Source organism: Lissotriton vulgaris, chromosome 6 (assembly GCF_964263255.1).
Source record: "Lissotriton vulgaris chromosome 6, aLisVul1.2, whole genome shotgun sequence".
NCBI lineage: Eukaryota > Metazoa > Chordata > Amphibia > Caudata > Salamandridae > Lissotriton > Lissotriton vulgaris.
Window position 1 is genome coordinate 1,850,893,742 of NC_141694.1, and position 21,027 is coordinate 1,850,914,768.

Sequence of the window (21,027 nt, forward strand, 5' to 3'; positions counted from 1 at the left end):
CCTTACCTGAAGCCATACTCTGCAAAGCCATTTGAATTTCCTCCTGTGTAATCTCTAATTCTAGTGCTTCCTTAAGAGATTCATCCCGAACCTCTCCCAGCTTACCCACTGTCACCATCCGACTAATCTCATTCAATGTCAAAATTTCATCCCTATCCCTTTCTTCAGAGTACAGTACTTGATAGTATTCTTGAAAAGCTTTAACTATATCGTCTGGGTTAGTATATATCCCTCCTCTCGCATTGATAGCCAATATTTGATTCTGCGCTATCCTTTGTCTGGTACGGAGAGCTAATCTCTTTCCCACTAGTTCTCCACTTTCATATAAGCTATTGCGCTGAGACTGAAACTCTTCTGCTGATTTCTGAGCAAGCCAGCCATTAATTTCTGCCTTAAGGGCCACAATTTGCCCCTTAATTTGCACTGCTTCTTTTCCCTGTTTGATTAATAGGAAATGTTCTTCTTCTGCCACTTTAAGTTTGTACATTAGATCTTGATTTTTCTTCATACGAAGCGTTCTAGCTCTTGCAGTGTAGCTAATAGTTTCTCCTCTCAGACCCCCCTTAAAGGCACCCCAAATGACTGTTCCAGAGGCGCTATACCTGTTAATGTTAAAATACTCACTTGTCCACTTACTAATATGTTCGATATAATCTATGTTGACTAATAGCTTCTTATCAAATTACCACTTCCCCTTTTTTTAATAAAGCCTGGAATTTCCACCCCTAAAATTAACGGATTATGGTCAGATATGACCTTAGCTAAGATTGTAATACTAGCATTATAAAGAAGATCTGTTGTTCCAAAGAAATAGTCAATACTAACATATTTTTTATGTGGACATGAGTAGTACGTATATCCTACATTTTTGGAGGTATTTGTGACCACCCATATATCCATCAAACCACGGCTCCTATTAAGTGAGTTGAGTGCCCTGTATACCCGGGGTTTCCGCCCTTGATATATCCCTTGATTCGTTTGACCTAGTTGCGGATCTAGGGTGATATTAAAATCTCTGCATACAATTAGGGGCGTAGGCCACATTGCCAATTCTAGCTCAAGATCTTCAAAGATCTGGGGATCATCATAGTTTGATCCATTGATTGAGCATATAGTAAGTCCCATTCCAAACTCAACTATCGCCCACCTTCCTAGAGCATCGGCTGCCTTTCGCTTACCTTGACCCAGAGATGTTTTAGCCAAAATGGCTACTCCTCGGATGTTTGAGGTTTGAGATGTGGATGTCAAAAGATTATGAATGAATGAATGAATGAATGAGGTTTTTTTTTGTATAGCGCAACATTCACTCCAGGGAGCATCTTGGCGCTTTTAAGGACATCAGGAGAAGGTTTGACAGAGGAAATAGGAGTGGGAGGGGGGCATCCAGAAGCTATTGGTGAGGATCATATTAGTGACAGTACTAGGTGGTCAGGAGTACCAAAGATCCATGTTTTGAGGAGCTTCCTGAAGATGAGTTTGTTGTGGGTGTGTCTTAATTGAGTAGGCAGGGTGTTCCAGGCTTTAGTACCAAGGGCTGGCAAGGTTTTGCCTCCCCGGGTTTTCATTTTGAAGTTGGGGATGGTGAGTAAATTTTCTGATGTGGACCGTAGAGTTTGTTTAGTGTTGTGGGGCCTGATTTTGTCTCTCAGATATTCTGGGCCAGTTTCGTTTATGACTTTTTAGGTGATGGTCAGGATTTTGAACAAGATCCTTTTGTGGACTGGCAGCCAGTGAAGATTTCTTAGGGCTTCAACCGAGGGAGAGCGCTTGGGTAGCCCAAGCACCAGCCTTGCGGCGGAGTTTTGGACTACTTGCAATCTTTTTACCACCGCCTTTTTTGTTCCTGCATACAGACTGTTGCAGTAGTCCAAACGTGACAGGACCAGGGCCACTGCGACAGTCTTCCTGGCGTGCAGTGGGAGTAGGTCAAAGAATTTTCCCAAGGTTTTTATAGTTTGAAAGCACATGCCTGCGATAGTAAGTGCCTGTTTATGAAAGGATAGCGTGGGGTCGAATTTTATGCCTAGGTTTTTCGCAGTGTCAATTGTGGTAGGCGGGGCGTCTGAGTTGGAGGGCCGCCATAGGGTGGGTCTGAAAGCTTTGGACTTTCCAAACAGCATGATTTCTGTTTTTGAGCTATTGCATCTGAGAGGATTTGTTTCCATCCAATTAATTACTGCGGTAAGGCAGTGATGGAATTTTTCTTCCGCTGCGGTGGAGTTTTTGTCTAAGGCGGGGATCAATTGTGTGTCGTCTGCGTAAGCAATTGCTTCAATATTGAAGGTGTCAATCAGCGAGAGAAGGGGCGACATGTACAGGTTAAAGAGGGTTGGGCTCAGGGAAGATCCCTGAGGGACCCCGGATGAAAGCCACTTTCCTTCAGATCTGTAGCTGCTAAGTGTTACAATCTGGTTTCTTTTATCCAAGAAATATGGTATCCAGGCGAGAGCCTTGCTGTTTATTCCGACGTGCTTGCGTCTATCTAACAGGATGTAATGAGAGACAGTATCGAAAGCAGCGGAGAGGTGCAACAGAATCAGTACTGCATCCTTGCCCTGATTCAGTGCGAACTTAAGGGTGTCTGTAGTATGGAGCAGCACTGACTCTGTTGAATGGCCCGGTCTGAAACCAGATTGCTTGGGATGTAGGATGTTAGTATTTTTCAGAAACTCATTCAGTTGGGCATTGACTATTTTCTCTGCAATTTTACTAAGGCAGGGAAGGAGGGAGATGGGTCTCAAGTTTGAAAGGGTGGCGGGGTCCAAGAGTTTCTTTTTTTGGAGGAGTTTGACAGCGGCCGCTTTCTAGAGATCAGGAATTTTTGCGAATTTGAAAGTGGTATTGATGATCTGGTTGATGACAGGGTTTACTATGTCCACTAGTGCATGTAGAACTTTAGGCGGGCAAGGATCAAAAGGAGAGCCTGATTTAGAAGATAGAATAGCATTACTGGATAGTTCTAGACTGATTTCTTTGAAATCCTTAAGTTCTTCTTTAGTTTCTATTTCTTGGGCTATGGAATGCTGGGGTGGGCTATCGAAAAAGTCTTTTGTTAGGTCTTTAATTTTATTTTCGAAGAAGACTGCAATATCATCGCATAGCTCCTGTGAAGGAGGTATTTCACAGTCTAGGCTAGCAGGATTTGTGAAGAATTTAACTATGTTAAAGATTGTTTTCTGGTTTTCGTCTGCACCACTGATGAGATTGGTGTAGTGATTTTTTTTCTCCGTTTTAATTGGTTGGTGATATGCCCTAAGTGCTGTTTTAAAGCGTTTCATATCCTCGACCTTATAGTGTTTCCTCCATTGCTTTTCTGTTTGTCTGCACTGGCATTTCAGGGCTTTCAATTGAGGGGTAAAACAGGGGGCTGATTTTCGTTTTATGGTGATAGTTTTCTTTAATGGAGCCACGGTATTGGCTATGGACAGCATCCATTTGTTGAATAGATTGTCTATATCAAGGTCACCTGTGAGGGCCGCCAGAGTCTGTAAATCAGGATTGGCTAGCATGTTATTCCAATTTCGTATGGGGGCCTTGATGGTGGATTTTTTAGTTATTTGTCCGTGATCATAGGTGAAATTAGAGGGAATGAGTTTATGGTCTGTCCAGGTGAGTGTGACTGGAGAGGAAGTTATTATGTTTGTGGCATTGGTGCATATCCCATCTAGGGTATGTCCTGCCTTGTGTGTGGACCCTCTATTCTGTATTACTAAGCCAGGAGAGTTGGTGATTTCCCTAAAGGTTTTAGTATTTGGGCATTCCGCTACCTCTAAGTGGAGATTGAAGTTCCCCAGGATCGTAAAATTGGAGTAGCGCATCACCAGGGGGCTCAGATAATCTCCAAGAGTATCTAGAAAGTTACCCACAGGTCCAGGGGGCCTGTAGACAAGTGCTCCAGTGAATGTAGTGTAATTATCTATTTTAAAGTTGAAGCAGAGGTTTTCTGCGTCCTTTAGTTCAGTGGTATGTGATGTGGAACATTTCAGATGGTCTCTGTAAATAATGGCTATACCTCCTCCCTTTTTTCCGTTTCTGTCCAATCTGGAAATGGTGTAGCCCTGAGGAAGTGCCTGCGCTATGTCTGGGTTAGAGCAGTCTGTCAGTCATGTCTCGGTGACAAAGAGGCAGTCGAAGACGTGATCAGTTAGCAAATCCTGCACATGTAGGGCCTGTTTTGCTAATGATTAGCGTTTATGAGGCCGCACTGAAGTTGTTTGTGAGAGGTGTTAGTCTTGGGCGAGAGAATGGACTCCGCATTGGTGCTGGGCTCCGGGTTTATGGTGCATTTACATGTGACACAGGTGAGGGGATTACCTTTGAATTCTGTGAGAGGTATAATATGACAGTTTCTGACCTGTGTGTTGAGAGTGTATAGTTCTTCCATGGAGTATCTTGTATTTGGAATAAAACTGGCAGTGTTTCTGGCCCTGGCCGCAGTTCGGACACGGACGGGCGCAAACGGGCTTGCCTTTATCGCGCCTTCGGCGCGCCAGCGGCGCGCCAGCGGCGCGTCGGCGCCATGGTAAGTTTTTATGTGTGAATGCCTTTGCGAGACCATAGCGCCAACCCTGCCAACAATGGCTGCTCTAATATGCAGATGCAGGAAGTGAGGGAAAGAGCGTCCCAAGTACAGTGGCCTCAAAGGTACTCCCTCCACTCAAACAGCATGGGATAGCTGTGGTGGACCGGGGAGACCAACTTTAGGACGGAAGCGTAAGTTAAAAAACGATTGTGTGATCGACAGTATAATTCCACACTTTACAATATTAAAATTACCGTTTAAAAAGTATCAGCAAAGCGCTAGTGCAGTTTTCCGGAGCCTTACAAACTTCAGGCTGATTGTCCGCTGCGCATCAGCGCCATTGTGTGTTTTTATGTAAGAGTGCCTTTGCGAGACTAGAGCACCAACCCTGCCAACAATGGCCACTCTAGTACGCAGATGCAGGAAGTGAGGGAAAGAGCGTCCCAAGTACAGTGGCCTCGAATGTACTCCCTCCACTCAAACAGCATGGGATAGCTGCGGTGGACCAGGGAGAACAACTTCAGGCCGGAAGCGTAAGTTAAAAAACGATTGTGTGATCGACAGTATAATTCCGCACTTTAAAATATTAAAATTACCGTTTAAAAAGTATCAGCAAAGCGCTAGTGCAGTTTTCCGGAGCCTTACAAACTTCAGGCTGATTGTCCGCCAATGTCCTTGGATTATATCCTTGGATTGTCAGCCAATGTCTTTTTTCCCAAGGGACATGGGTGTCTTGCAAGCAGACAATATTGAATGAGTTTATCTTTACCAACTCCCCCAGTTTACCTCTCTTGGCCTCATCATTTAGTCCTGCCACATTCATCGAACAGATATTTATTCGCCCCATCTTATTTTGATTTTAGCGGTTCCTTGTAATCCTACCAATCCTGTTATTCCATCCGTTTTCTCAAACACAATACAATTCATACTCTGAGTTACACAGGTTCCTTTTGAGAGTCTAAATATTTCCTCTTCTCCTCTGGGTATGTCTTTTCCATACTTTATCCCCCCCTGTCCCCTCCCAAACCCCCACCACCTCCCCTTCCCATCCCAACACCCCCAACCCCCCCACCATCCCCTCCGAGAGACACTCAGACAAGTGTCTGCGCATGATGGGTGCAATCGCACAAAGCTGAGAGCCCATAAACACATACTCGTTTTAGTCAGCACAGGCTGTGTGTTTATTGTGTCTTACCCCACCCCTAGTGTTTTAACTATACTACCCTACCACACACAAAAATAGTTTTTTTACTTTTTCCCTTTCTTATACCCTATTTATATTTTTTCACCCTGTCAGACTATCCAAATATTCCTCAGCTTTCACCTCAGACATAAAAAAATGTGTTGGTCCACCCCAGACGACTTTTAATCGGGCAGGGTTGTCCAAAAAAGCCTGAGCATTTTTATCTTGGAAGGGTTTAATCATCTGCCTCAACCTCCACCGTCTTTCGACGGTGGTGTGGCAGAAGTCTGGCCGAACAAAATAAGAGACCCCGTTCCTGGATCGCCTTGCCTCAGGTTTTGCCTTTGCAAAGATAGCTTGATGTAATAGAAAACTACCGAAATATACCAGGATGGCTTGTGGCAACGCCCCTGCCCTTACTGGCTGCTTTTGTACAAAAGGCACCCTATGTGCCCTCTGAATCTCCAATGACCAATTCCAGTCTGTAAGTTCTGGCAGCGTCTCTCTGAAGAATTCAATAACATACCTACGGGCATCCTCCCCCCTCCGGAACACCCAAAACCTGTAAGTTATTACGCCGTTGGCGGTTCTCATGCTCTTCCAGTTTCCACTGAATATCAGCTATCCGTGCCTCCTGCGATTTAGCCCGCTCCTGAGTGCTTGCAAGATCTGATTCTGTGGTGCAGATCCTTGCCTCCAAATCTGTCATCCACTCCACAAAAGCACTGCATGTTTTCGTCAATTTTCGCACCACCCCCCGTAGTTTTCCCATAGCAGCCTGAGCTTTGCGCCCATCCTGACGCGTCTCCTCGCAGTGGATGGATATAGCCTGGTAAATAGCCTCTAGCGTCGGCGAGCTAGACCCACACACCTTTTCCCCCTTTTCTACATTTCCTGGGGCACTGATAAGCTGGGTCGAAGGGGTATAATCCCAAGTAAGGTCTCTCTCTTGCATTTTCTTTCTTCTCAGGATTGTTTTTGATTTTCCTTCATCTGACAATTCAATATCGATATTGCTATTACTCAGATCAGTGGTACTAATGTCCGTAATACCCTCTGACCATTCTCCCCCATCTGAGATAGAGAAGAAATCAAGCTCCTTTTTAGATTCCTTTTCGGGCTTCCTACCCCCACTCATATATTCCACTTCTGCTTCTACTTCTGTTTCTGTTTCTGTTTCTGTTTCTGTTCATACCACCATCTGGCTTGACATACCAGCAGCAAGGACCATCGTGGCAGCGTTGTCAGCAGTATCAATAGTATCAAGAGTATTATCTTCTATGGGGGCGGGCCCTACCTCTGAAATACACAATCCTGAGTCAGCCTCACTCCAAATTGTCCTCAATGGGGGTGTAGAGTTAACCCCCTGCTCTCCCCCAACACACCGCTTGATACCTGAGCAGCCAGCGGCTCCTTCACAACTCTCGTCCCCCCGGTCTCTGGAGCAGCAGTTGCCTTCTCACACGGACCATTCAAAAGATCCAGCACTGTGGGACCGGTCGATCGTGGCTTGACCGCTGCTCCTCTCTTCTTTTCCGGGATTATCTCCAGTCCTGCTCCTTCACCTCAGCGACCACGCGAGGGCATCAGATCTGGTAATGCGGCTTCCCCCATGTCTGCGTTTGCTGCCTTAACAGAATTCTTCAGAAGAAGCCATGCCTTTGCTTTCACCAGTGCCGCCGCTGATTTCGGACCAATCTTCGCAGCTTCCTCGGCCCCTGCGAGCTCTGCCGCCTCCAAGGTTGCCACGGCCGGCACCAACTCTGCCGACACTTCCACTTACTCTAACGGGCCTGTCGGCCAAAGACATTGCCTCGGACTGCCGATCACCACGCCCCTGCACCTGGTTGTTAGGTTAACTTGCCCGCCTATATTTAGCGCTACGGGCCGTAGCGCTAAATATAGGCAGGCAAGTTAACTTAACTAGGAGCAGGGGCGTGGTGATAGCAGCCCGATACGGCCTATCGCAGTTCTTGCTCTTGGAACCTACCCCCACCATAAGGTGTCTCAGGTAAATAATGAGTTTTCCTAATGGTATTTCATTTTTAAATGGCAAAGAGAAAAAAATTAGACCTAATGAAAGGTTTCTCGACTTGAACAAAATGGAAAAGGCCAGTCGTCATATTTTCTTCTAGTCATTAGACAAAAGACAGACTCAAAGAGCTAGGCTAGAGTGGTACATGCAGACTGCAAACTTTGCTCCAAAATGACTCCCCTGCCACACTTTTCAGAAAATTATATGTTGATTACTAAAAACAAACTATGCTATATTTTGATGCTGGGGTTGGGGTAGGAGATTGGATTGTAGGAAAAATAGTTCTTGCAAATTTCTATAAGCGTACCTGAAAAATATGTAAGAGGCATGTCTGGGGATGGGCCTGAATGACTAAAAGGATGTCCACAACAAACAAGTGAGACACAAAGTGCCGACAAGCCTTGGAAAGTGAGCACATTTTTATAGAATGCCTTGTCGCACTTATTGAACGCCTTGTTGAAAATGCTTTCTATTTTTTTCTAAGCTCCCTCTGTATTTATCGCACTTGAATTCATTTATAAGTATGATGACTGTTCTTTCATTACACGAGAGCGCGTCTAGAGATATTCATGAGGATATTTTTGTTATTAAATTCTGCTGCTGAGTTAGTGCCTCCCATAATCCTTTACATTTTTCAAAATATTTATATGGAAATTTTGATGACAATATTTGGCCTGGTCATAATTGACATTACATGTCAAATTCTTGGCCTCAGTCTGCAAGACGATTACATAATTTAATATGTGCAATTTTATCACCATCAAACTGGTACAAGTTTGAAAATAAATCGCCCCTTTTTTGCAAGGAAAGAATACAGTTTCTTAGCTGCTAAGGACCTCATTATGAGTGGTCTCTTAATTCTGATGCAGATGATACTCAGTCTAGAAAGGTAGATCCTACAGCCCAGCACAATAACAGATATGCCGAGGCATGGGCATTTTTTAATTGATGGTTTTCAATTCTATAAACGGTCTCACAAATTTTCCATAGTCAAACATCCTGTGGCAATCTAACATGGCCTCCCCCAGCCTCAGACACAGCTTGGGGCAACGACGGATAGAGCGTGGCCTCCCTTACTCTGAGCTTGGTCCAGGTGAGGTGAGGAAATTTCCCCTGTCAAGAAGGGTGATTCACACACCAGCTGACATGGAGGAATAGAAATATATCCTTTAAAATATGTCACTGTTTATGATTTATGAATTGAGTTGATTTGTTTTGAACACTTGCAGTAGCAAAAGTTTTTAAGAACAGAGGCCCTGAGGTAAACCAAGGGAGTGTATCCCCCACTGGTAGAAACATGTCGGCCCTGAAGCAGTCATTTGTTTATACTGCTGTTTTTGCGCTGTTCTGGTTTTTAAATTGAAAGAGGTTCTTCACTCATTAAAGTTTACTGTGAGTCCTCTATTCCTTTTTAATGTCACTTTCTCTTCACATCTTCACCCTTTGCACTGCACCTTTTTCCAATTAGTGATCCCACGCATGGTCGGCTAGTGACTGCGGGCGTGACCCCAGTCCTGACAGGCGGTCTTGGTTGTAGTCTCAATTGATCTAGGGACACACCAGCCTAGCCCTGTGGATGACCACATGAGAAAACTACATCACCAACAAGATTTTGATGGTAATCCATCTCTGGATATTGGATTTCACCTTTAGTTGCTGGTGGTTCCATGCGTTGGTTTACTATACTCTATATAACTAGACCATCTAATTACCGCACAGACATTTAGTTGTTTTACACTATGTATGGCTTTAGACACACCTTTGTCTTGATGATAGACCCCCAGGTTTCTTGTATTTAGCAATCTAACATGTCCCATAATATCTGCAATAACAAATGTACAGAGTATCAGGTTGAAACTGTACAGAGTGCACCTTGCATTTTTTTTTCTCATGGTCACAGTGTATTTATCTTGTCAGTATATTTAAATGTGGTGTTCTAGGTAGTGTAGTAAGTATTATAGTTTTGATAAACACTATTGTAGTTTCTAGCATTTGGTTTTTTTTCAACGCACAAACTCTGCTTTTGTTCATGGTGCCTCACTTACAGCACTTAATGGCTTGACTAATGTAGTTGTACGCATAACTTCATCCAAATTTGGGCTGTTAATTCCCCCATACAGTGACCTTAAGTCACAGGCTTAAGTACTGAGCAGCGTCAATTGTTAAATCTTGCAATATGTGCAAATGATAGATCTGCTGCACATGTGATGTCACTTCCTGCCGTGATATCACTTCCTGTGACATCACTAAATTGAAAAGTCCCCCACTTCTTTTTTTAGGACTTGTGCCCGGATTACAGTATATTAAATCAAACACAATAGGTTTTTGTACAGCTGGTATTCACGTACTTGAAGCTGCTTTCATATGAGATACTAAAGAAAAAGTAGAATCAGGAAAATAAATATTTGCCTAAGATCACACAATTTAGTATAGGGGAACCAGGTTTTCTGGTTTCACTTTGTACAAATCAACCACTAAATGGGTATCTATTTGTCTCTCTTTTTTTACCTCAAACGTTATGCTTTGTTTTTTCCTCTTGGTGCATGAGCGTGGAGCGTGGGTGGCAGGCAGAAGCCACATGAAAGCTCGGCTTGTTATGGGCTCGAGCCGGGCTTCAGGCTCGAGCCTGGCCCGAGATCGGGCTCAGGCTCGGGCTCGGCCCCCGCTAGCTTCCTCTCACTCAACTGTGTGAGAACAGTCTCCAAATGTGCCAGGGCATGCTATGTAACAACATCCCTCTGTCAGGGAATGTGCTATGAGAACTGAGTCGAGGCACTAGAGATACACACAGCTGCTGGAGAGAACCATCCTTGTGTATTGGGAAATTGCAGATGTCGTTGCCTACGAAGTACAATTTCGCACATCCCTTCTTATAGACCACAAATAGCAGTCTATGAACACGTCTTCAGCAGGGAGGAGGGTGCGAGTCTGACAACACAGCAGCACAAGTGTCATTTCACCACAATGATAGGTGTTGGAAAGAGTCCTCAAGGTACCAGAGAAGTCAGCAGTGAGTCAGTCAGAGACAGCTTTTGAGGCTCGCCAACAAGAACCTGTTCTGACTCTGAAACCACAGTGAAGGCTGGATTGTCACACTTTCCAAAATGTTCTGTTTACAAATCTGTACATTTTAGAGACACTTCAGAGGCAAAGCACAGTAACTAATGCGACACTTCAAGGCCTGTTGTGTCCCCAGATATTGACTGGGACCCCCCACCCCCTGTCGAGCTTTCTCTGGGTAGCCCCTTCTCTTGGGTTTGGTTAGATTACCACCTGCTCAAGTTGTCCTGCAATGCTGTTGTCCTTCTGTCAACTTTATTTCCAGTTCTAGCAGGTTGCGGAGCACACAGTGTTTATCTTTCATATATCTGGTAAGACAGCATCACTGCTACATCACGGGACATCTGCCGTAAGTGGAAAAACTCTGCCATGAAACACTTTGCCATAAGTATTACCCAGAACACCCCTGTTACAAGCCTGTTGCTTCTACAAGTCTGTGTTTAGGGGACAGTCAATGGTATTTGGTGTAGTGACTCCAACAACCATTCCTGTTCCAAGACCGCCCATGGCTTACCGCATGGAAGGCAGTGCCACTCGGCGCCGGGCGCTATTGAGCGGCGTATGTGTAAATCTTAATATCAGGTGAGCCCAGGCCTCCTTTGGTGGTTCCTAAATACGTCCTTGTTTTAGTGACTCTTGGGATTTGTTGGGTCCTTGCAGCTGTAATATTGTCTCTTCTAGGAACCAGAGTGGCAGGGATTGTGAAACCTACAGTAACCATGACATGGACCTCATTTTGATGCTTACAGCTCTTTTTATCCATGAAACCTCTAAGTTGCTCCAACATATTGTAATCTAACTCCAGGGGGATATTGCATTCTATAGCTTCTGAACGAAGTTAGGGTGGTTAATTTCTAGATATTTTATAAGTCCCCCGTGTCCAGGTCCACCTGTGTCTCCGAAAAAGGGCTATGCAGCTCTCCGTGGTGTCGGCTACATCTGTACAATTGGATTTTGTATCATTTATCTGATGTCCTGATATTTCTTTAAATATCTCTAGTTTCGGAGGAGCCGCACCGGCGACCAAGATGGCCGCTTAGGGACTCGGCTCTGCCGACCTAACTCTCCTGGCTCAACATCCTGGCATTGATCCTTCATACCTGACCCCACTCCCCGGTGGGGAAACCGCAGCGATGCCCGTGAGTAAAAATTCGGACTGATCCCGGGGTCCGGCGGCTCCGAAACACCGTCTGCAAGTTTGTGGCCTACCACATTGTGATGCCGGGGCCTCGAGTGATAGTGTAGCCACCCACGAGTGTCACAACATCGGCCGCGGGGGGCCGGTGGGGGTCGGCTTGACCCGGGACCCGGGCTTGGAAAGCATCACGCCTACATCAAAGCCCAGCATCGTTGGAGCATTTGCCGGGTAATAATAAAGGAGCAAGGACACGGTACTGCCCTGAGATCAGCCCCTCTGATGGTGATTGGGGTCCCGGCAGAGTACTGAATGAGCCGCATTTGCCTCTGGCCTCGAGGCGGGCCCCGCAGTGAGGGTTCGTCGGCCGGGAATCAGCAGAGGGGCACGGTGAAGTTCTGCCCTGGTGGAATTGGCCTGATTTGGCGGAAGTGCCGCGATTGACCCGCGTTCTCCATAGGGCCCCACAACATACAATATCTGCCATACAATAACATTGGGGCGCAAATGTAGGGATGCCCACTGGATCGTCTGACTGTGTGTGGAGCCCCAACTGAGTGGAGGGTGAGCAGTGATTGTACCGGCGCGCCTGGGGGGGCCAGCAGTGCAGGATTACTGACCGGGCAGGAGCGGAGGGACTTGGACGCTGCGCTGCCCGTTGGGATTGCCCGACTGTTGTAGGCTGGGAGTCCCCTGTGAGTCCTGGACGTCAGGAGGAACTGTTTGGTGGTGCTGTGGTCTGTCTGTGAGGCTCGGGCTGGGCCCCCCTGGAGTGCAGATAGTATCTGTTGCCTGACTGTCGCGCTAACCACAGTATTTGACGGTTGGGGGGGCTCGGACAGTGGCGCCAGACCCCAGAATAAGGCTGCGCCTCTCCCGTCGCGACACGGTCTGAGAGCAGCGACTTGAATTGGCTACTGGATTGGGCCTAGCGGAGGCGGGCGCTCCGAGATTGGAAGAGGCCCGTTGTTGGATATTGGGGGCTGACGGAGATACTGCGATTTCGACACCAGACGTGGAGAAGGAGTACCTGTCATCAGCGAGTGAGATGGCGGCGAGAGCAGACTCAGATAAAACCCTTCCGTAAAGCCCTTAAAACTTTCCTCTTTCTTCAGGCATTCCATTCTTAAATCTCCCTGGGTCCCTTCTGCTGAGTTCTTGATCAGGTCCCTAGCGCCAGGAAGCCGCTCGGCCACCGTGCGCTCTATTAAATATTTTATTCATTCATTCATTCAAGTCCACCAGAGGGACCAGAAACATCCAATCCAACAAGTTGGATCGCTATACCCTGCCTAAAGGATCTCCAATCGACTTGAAAAGGGGCCACACGGGAGGGGCCGAGGACGCTCCTTCAAGAGAATAGCCGACGCAGACGGATCTCATGGCGGCCATCACCGGAGTGCAGACATCCCTGGGCCAGAAGATGGAGGCCTTAGACAGTAAACTGGACACGGTCACAATTGAGGTGGGGCTGATAAGAGCGGATCTCACAAAAGCAAGTGAGAAAGTCAAATCGCTAGAAGTTAAGACGGCTAGCCTCATAGAGGATGTCAACTTGTTGCTGCAAGAGGTGCGTGATCTTGGGATCTCCAGAGATCTCACCGACCGTAAACTTGACGAGTATGAAGGACGAGCAAGGCGCAACAACATTCGCATACTGGGAGTGCCGGAGAAATCAGAGGGTCCAACGCCAGATCTATTCGTTGAAAATCTCATTCTTAAACATCTCCAACCAAAAGTTCTTAGCAACTTCTTTATGGTTGAACGTGCCCACAGGGTCCTGGGAGGAAGATCTCGACCAGGGGCGAACCCCCGTCCCATGATTGCTAAAGTTCTCAATTTTCGAGACAGAGACGTGATCCTTCAGTCGGCTTGAGCCGCAGCTCGGTTGAAATTCGAAAACGTGACCCTCTTGTTCTTCCCAGACTTTACCCAAATGGTACAAAAGCAACGGAAGGGGTTTTTGGCAGTAAAAAAGAAACTGAGAGACAAGGGTATAAAGTATGCCATGATGTTTCCGGCCCACCTTCGTGTAGAGCTCAACGGGAAGGCCTGGTTCTTTGACAATCCTGATATAGCAGCGGACTGGTTGGATAGTGCCCAAAGGCCGGGCTCCGAGACTCAATACCAAGCAGAGGCGGATGAATAATGACTTTGTAACTGCGGGGATGAAATGGGGCTATCACTTGTAGTAAGTGACTGTTGGTTTGAAAGGGGCACGTAACTAGATTCCCTGCCCAGCTGATTTTAGCAATTATTTGGTAATTCGAGAAATGCAGGGGTGGCTATAATGAGTCAGGGGAGGGGGTGAAGGAGTGGCCGACCTGCCAGTTGGCCCTCCTCTGTTTTCTACTTTTAGTTTATTATAGAGTAGTTTAGGGGCGACAGGCACACTGCTAGTTGAGGATGAGCGATAGCTACATGCAGGGGTGCAGGGTGGGGGAATGGGGGTTCAGATTTCTGAGTTGCATTGAGTTCCAAGTTTTTATTTGTTTTTCTTTTGGTATAGCATCGGGTGACCCAGACAGGACTTATTGTAACAATGTCTATTGGTAGTAAGGGATTGGGGGTATCCACGCTTAGTTGGAATGTGAATGGCCTGGGAGACAAGATTAAAAGGGGGATGGTGAGCCAGTTGATTAGGAGACAGTCCCCAGACGTGTTGTTGCTACAAGAGATGCACTTGATGGGTAATCGTTGTATGGCCCTCCATAGGGGCGGCTACAAATTGGTGGCACACGCCGGCTTCACCACCAGGTCTAGGGGAGTGGGAATATTGACAAAAAACTCCTTTCCATTGGCTATACAGGCCACATGGGCTGATAATCGAGGCAGATACGTTGGTGTCTCGGGACTGTGGGAAGGAAGAGTGGGCACATTTTTGTCAGTTTATGTCCCACCGGGTCTCCAGACAGATACATATCGCGATCTGTGTGCGATCTTCTTGACACTGCCTGTTGGGATCCTGATTGTGGGTGGAGACTTCAATGTTGTGATAGACGGTGAAGCGGATAGATACCCGGCTCGAACTCTGGCGCCGTCTCAGAGGTGGCTGCCGGATTTCATGGCCACAACAGGCCTTGTGGATGGGTGAAGACTGAGGAATCCGGATGGAGTGCACTACACACACAATTCAGCTGCACACAACTCTCTATCGAGAATTGATTATGTCCTGGTACCGGTATCGCAGGCAGCCTGGGTTCGGGAGGCACGACACATGGGTAGGGGGATTTCAGACCACTCACTAGTCTGGCTCAGAGTAGAGGTGGGGCAGGGGGATGCTCTTAATTGCCATGCCCCCATTAGTGCATGGCAATTAAGAGATCCCAACATCAAAAAGGAGGTGCTACAGGTTGCGGAAAGGAATTTCCAGGAGAATGTGAGAACAGTAGAGTCAGCTCAGACATTGTCGGAGGCCTATAAGACGGTCATCAGAGGAGAGGTGTTATCACTGGTCTCAGGGAAATGGAAGAAGGGAAGAGCAGAGGTGGCTAAAATTGAGGCGGAATTAGCGACCCTGGAGGGGGAGGAGTCGAAGGACCCCACCCCGATAGAACGCACCATTTGCGGTTACTCCAGAATGAATATAAAACACTGGCAAGAGATAGGGCCAAAGTGCAACACGCATACACCCAGAGTAGGGTGTACGAATATGGTGACAAAGCAGGGAAGCTCATCGCATGGCTAGAAAAAGGGGAGCGGGCGTCGAGATTGGTGCCAGAATTAAATACAGGAGAGTCAGACAATGTGACAGATCCACAAGTGATAGTCGAGAAATTTGCAGATTATTATCAATCGGTATATAAGTCTGCGAGCAACTACACAGAGGATGAAAACGTGGCAATGATACATGACATCCAGTTGCCTGCATTATCAGAAGAGGACAGGAAATACCTAGACTCCCCCCTTACAAACGACGAAGTGGCACAGGCCATTAGGGGGGTTCATTCCGGGAAGGTCTCAGACCCGAACGGTATCCCCATTGAACTGTACAAACTTAACGCGAACAAGGTGGCACAGTTTCTCCGTGCAATGTTTGTAGAGAGCAGGGTAAAGGGCCAACTCCCCTACGATCAATGGGTGGCGAACATCGTGGCCATCCATAAGGTCGGTAAGCCTAAGACACAATGCTCTTCCTATAGGCCGATATCTTTATTAAATGCTGAACCCAAGGTGTTGGCAAAGTTGCTGGCGACCAGGCTTGTTAAGGTTATTGTAAATCTGATACACCCAGATCAGTCAGGCTTTATGCCGCTCCGAAATACAGCCCTCAACCTACGACGGTTGCATGGGATCCTAGGAGGGGCATCAAAGTTACACGAACCAGTGGCACTGTTGTCTCTGGATGCGACCATGGCATTTGACAGAGTTGAATGGCCCTATTTATTCGCTGTGTTGGGGGTGTTTGGTATCGGCCAGGAATTTATAGGATGGGTCCATCTTTTGTATACGAGTCCCCTAGCCAGAGTAGTAGTGAATAACCACAGATCAGCTGACTTTGCTCTGCACAGAGGCACGAGACAGGGGTGCCTGCTGTCCCCACTGCTATTCGCACTGGCCCTTGAGCCATTGGCGGCCTGGGTCCGATGGGACCGGTCGATTAGAGGATTGCGTTGGACCCTAGAGTGGGAGGATAAGACATCGCTATACGCTGATGATATTTTGTTATACCTCACAACCCAGAGGGTGTCCTGGATCAATTTTTTAGACATTCTGGCAATATTTGGGAGATACTCTGGATTCGCCATTAATTGGACGAAGTCAGTGCTCTTCGTCATCAGCGGAGACCCCCCTGTGGTCCCGGAGTCCTGCCCATTGCATTCCTTAAAAGGTGTGCACCGTTAATTCCAAGCACTGCCTGTCAGGCTTTCCTGCCTGGAGGCACTAAGGTTTGTTATAGCCTGGAACTATTGATTCTCATTGCTGCCTTGGGTCATTGATGTTCATTCCTGCCTGGGGACACTAAAGTTTGCAATAAACTGGAACTATTGATTCTTATTGCTGCCTGGGGTCATTGATGTTCGTTACTGCCTGGGGACACTAAGGTTTTTTATAGCCTGGAACTATTGATTCTCATTGCTACCTGGGGTCACTGGTGTTCATTACAGCCTGTGGACACTAAGGTTTGTTATAGCCTGGAACCATTGATTCTCATTGCTGCCTGGGGTCATTGATGTTCATTACTGCCTGGGGACACTAAGGTTTGTTATAGCCTGGAACCATTGATTCTCATTGCAGCCTGGGGTCATTGATGTACGTTACTGCCTCGGGACACTAAGGTTTGTTACAGCCTGGAACCATTGATTCTCATTGCTGCCTGGGGTCATTGATGTTCATTACTGCCTGGGGACACTAAGGTTTGTTATACCTTGGAACCATTGATTCTCATTGCCGCCTGGGGTCATGGATGTTCATTACTGCCCGGGGACACTAAGGTTTGTTATAACTTGGAACCATTGATTCTCATTGCTGCCTGGGGTCATTGATGTACGTTACTGCCTGGGGACACTAAGATTTGTTATAGCCTGGAGCCATTGATTCTCATTGCTGCCTGGGGTCATTGATGTTAATTACTGCCTGGGGACACTAAGGTTTTTTATAGCCTGGAACTATTGATTCTCATTGCTACCTGGGGTCACTGATGTTCATTACTGCCTGTGGACACTAAGGTTTTTTATAGCCTGGACCTATTGATTCTCATTGCTACCTGGGGTCACTGATGTTCATTACTGCCTGTGGACACTAAGGCTTGTTATAGCCTGGAACTATTGATTCTCATTGCTACCTGGGGTCATTGATGTACGTTACTGCATGGGGACATTAAGGTTTGTTATAGCATGGAACCATTGATTCTCATTGCTGCCTGGGGTCACTGGTGTTCGTTAATGTCTGGGAGGACAGAGGTGTGTTACAGTCTGGTACTTCCAAATCGCGTTACTGGGACCACTGATGTTTATTAGTGTCACTGTCCAATACTGATTCATGTTACTGCTTGGGGCAATTGATATTCATTGCTGCCTGGGAGCACCTAGGTGTTTTACAGCCTGGAGCTACTGATTCTCCCTATTGCCTGGTTTACTGATGTTTATTTCAGCCTGGGGTCATTAAGGCTTATTAGAACATTGGAATATTGAGCGCTCCATTAAAGAAAATGGAGGCTCCAAGTTTCTACTGGCTGGTAGAACCCCGCAGAGCAACATTCCATTTCACCGCTGTTTCTGTGAACAAAGGCCTCTCGGAGCCTGAGGGGATTTAAACCCCCTCACGCTCAGAGAAGCCTTTGTTTTGACAAACTGGCAGAATGTTCTAATAGCCTTAGAGCCCTCCGTAGTGGGCTCTACTGGCCATTAAAGACCCTCTCTCTTGTTAAACGCTGGAGCGGGTCTTTAATGGTCGGTAGTACCCGCTACGTCGGGCTCTAAGCTTATATTATTGCCTTGGGCCATTTAGACTCATTACTACTTCAGTCCACTGATGCCTATAAATACCTGGTCCCAACGTATGTTCATGAATGTATGATCTATGTCAGTGTGCACATGGATATTGTGTGGCTGTGTGCATCCCTCATACAGGGTCATCCTCTTCCAGTTCTTTAGCTTCTTGAGCTCAGGTACCTTCAGCCAGTGCCTTGAAACATTGTCAAGCACATCCTGAAACAACCCAGAGAAGTGTTAACAGTTTCACCTCACTGCATCCCATTGGCTGTTTGGGTGTAGCCTTCCATTTGATTTGTGGTGCACAAGGGAATATTTTTTATGTCTGAAAAGTAGGACAATTATACACATGGTATATTTCATCTCTTACTTCCATGCTTTTGTGAATGCAGCAGGTTTTTAAATTATTTTTTCAGTTCTTGACATTTTATACACACACACACACACAAACGCACACTCATAGATGTTTTGCAAATGTTGTACAAGCCAAGAAAGCATTGTACCTGTAGAACTTGCATATATGGAGGCCACTAAGGTATAGGTGTGTATGTGTGAAAGGCCAACAGTAGAACGGATGAAACCTTGTACCTTGTGTCCTTCTCAGCTACGCGGTCATCGCCTACGGTTGTGCAGAGTGCCCGCGCCTGTCGTGCGGACGGACCGGCTGCAAGACCGAATTCTGCTACCACTGTCGGCAGCTCTGGCACCCCAATGAGACCTGTGAGCAGGCGTGGAGGCAGCTGTCCCAGGGAGCCCCCGGGGCGATGGAGCCCTCCGCCCTACTCATCTACAGCGAGGAGCCTGGCAAAGGTACCCCCAGATTAACTGCAATGAGAATGCACCCCTTGATGGTACAGAAGCTTTGGGGTCGCCAACCCGCTAGACCTCTAATAGAGGTTTGAAACTTAAATACTAGTCCAAGAAAGGGGGTGTCCTGTAAGTTTACATTTAAGTGGGATATTTTGTGTTTCCATGTTATCTAGTACACCATTCAACACTGCAGCTGTCTCCTGCCCTCATGGTAATCACATGTCGGGCAAGTGGTCAAGGGAGCACTATGGAGTGTAATGTGTTATGTTGGGTTAAGAGCTCAAACCCAACTGGGCAGCCTAGAGAGCGCGTGAGAGAGAGAAAGAGACAGGCAGAGAGAGTGCGAGAGAGCACGAGGAGGCAAGAGAGAGTGAGAGAGGGGAACAGAGAGGGAGAGAAAGAGAGAGAGTGAGAGAGTTCAATTTCAAGTTCAAGTTCAGGGATTTGTATAGTGCACTACTCACCCAGAGGGTCTCAAGGCGCTTGGGGGAGGGGGTGCATTATTTATCGAAAAGCCAGGTTTTAAGTTCCTTTCTGAAGGAATTGTGGTTCTGCGTAAGGAGGAGGTGAGTGGGGAGAGAGAGAAAGAGAGGGACGGAGACAGACAGAGCATGAGGGTGAAAGACTCAGAGAGAGAGAGGGAGGAGAGAATGGGAGCGAGAGCGCACGCGAGAGAGAGACAGATGGAGAGTGAGATAGAGAGAGAGAGAGAGAGAAATAGAGAGAGAGAGAAAGAGAGAGAGAGAAAGAGTGAGATAGAGAGAGAAAGAGTGAGATAGAGAGAGAGAGAAAGAGAGAGATAGAGAGAGAGAAAGAGTGAGATAGAGAGAGAGAGAAAGAGAGAGAGAGAGAGAGACAAAGAAGGGAGAGATTGCTCCTTTCCGTCTCCTCAGAGCAGCTAAAATCCCATCAAGTGAGAGGAGCAGACCCCCGTGCTGGGGACGGTATTTGGGACGCGCCACTGAATGATATTGGAAGGCATGATGGATGAACACAGATGAAACCTTCAGAAGTTAATAAAAATATTAGATTATCTGGAAGTGACCAAGAGGATGAAAGAAGCAAAAGAGGGCAGGGCGGGTGGCAGACGCTGCTGGACTTCCCTTGTTATAATTTACAGCACACACTGTATATTGTTCTGTTTTTGTCTTATTAGAAGTTGCTTCAAGTTCTATGTCAGATATTGAAAAGTAAGAGTCAGATGTGTGTCCTTAAATAGAGGTTTGAATTTAACTACAACATCGAGAGTTAATTTTAAGACTTACCCCCAGATGATCAAGCATCCATTTTGCGATTCCTTATTAGCGAAAAATAAGGAATCTCTAATAAGGAATAGCAAAATGCTATGCAAGAAGAAATCACTTTAAATATAGCGATTTCTTAAAATTCCTTAATTGCGATTCACAAATTGCAAGTTGCAATTAAGGAATACCTCCTCATTCATTCCTATGGGCCCAAAGGCCCATAGGAATGAATGGGAAGACATTTTCAATTTGCGATTTTTGCATTTGGGATGATGCATCCCAAATGCAAAAATACTGGTCGCAAACGGGCAGATTCTGAGAATCTGCCTCTTTGCGAGCGGTTTTTAGCTTCATGCATCTGGGCCTAAGTTGCTTCTTTGACAGACCCGGATATGCATGTCAGCATTTCACAGTAGTGTGCATAGTTGTCACTGATAATCAATTTAATGGTACTCAATCTATTGATGACGTAAGGATGTAGGGAGCATGTGATTTTCGCATGAGGTCTTAACTCACCGGATCAATCATGATTGCATTTAGTCGGTGAAATGAAAAAAGATAGCGGTGAGCTGGAAACGGTGGGTGCAACAACCATAGTTATCTC

The 21,027-nt window shown here is 46.5% G+C and overlaps 1 protein-coding gene across 1 annotated transcript in view; it reads left to right on the forward strand.

The window, feature by feature from the left end:
- LOC147709644 (E3 ubiquitin-protein ligase RNF19A-like) overlaps positions 1–21,027 on the forward strand; it is a 297,443-nt gene that overhangs the window by 194,009 nt on the left and 82,407 nt on the right. Inside the window, exon 3 of the mRNA XM_086928167.1 lies at positions 18,974–19,179. Within this exon, the coding sequence (XP_086784293.1) occupies positions 18,974–19,179 (206 nt within the window). The remainder of the gene's footprint in view (positions 1–18,973; positions 19,180–21,027) is intronic.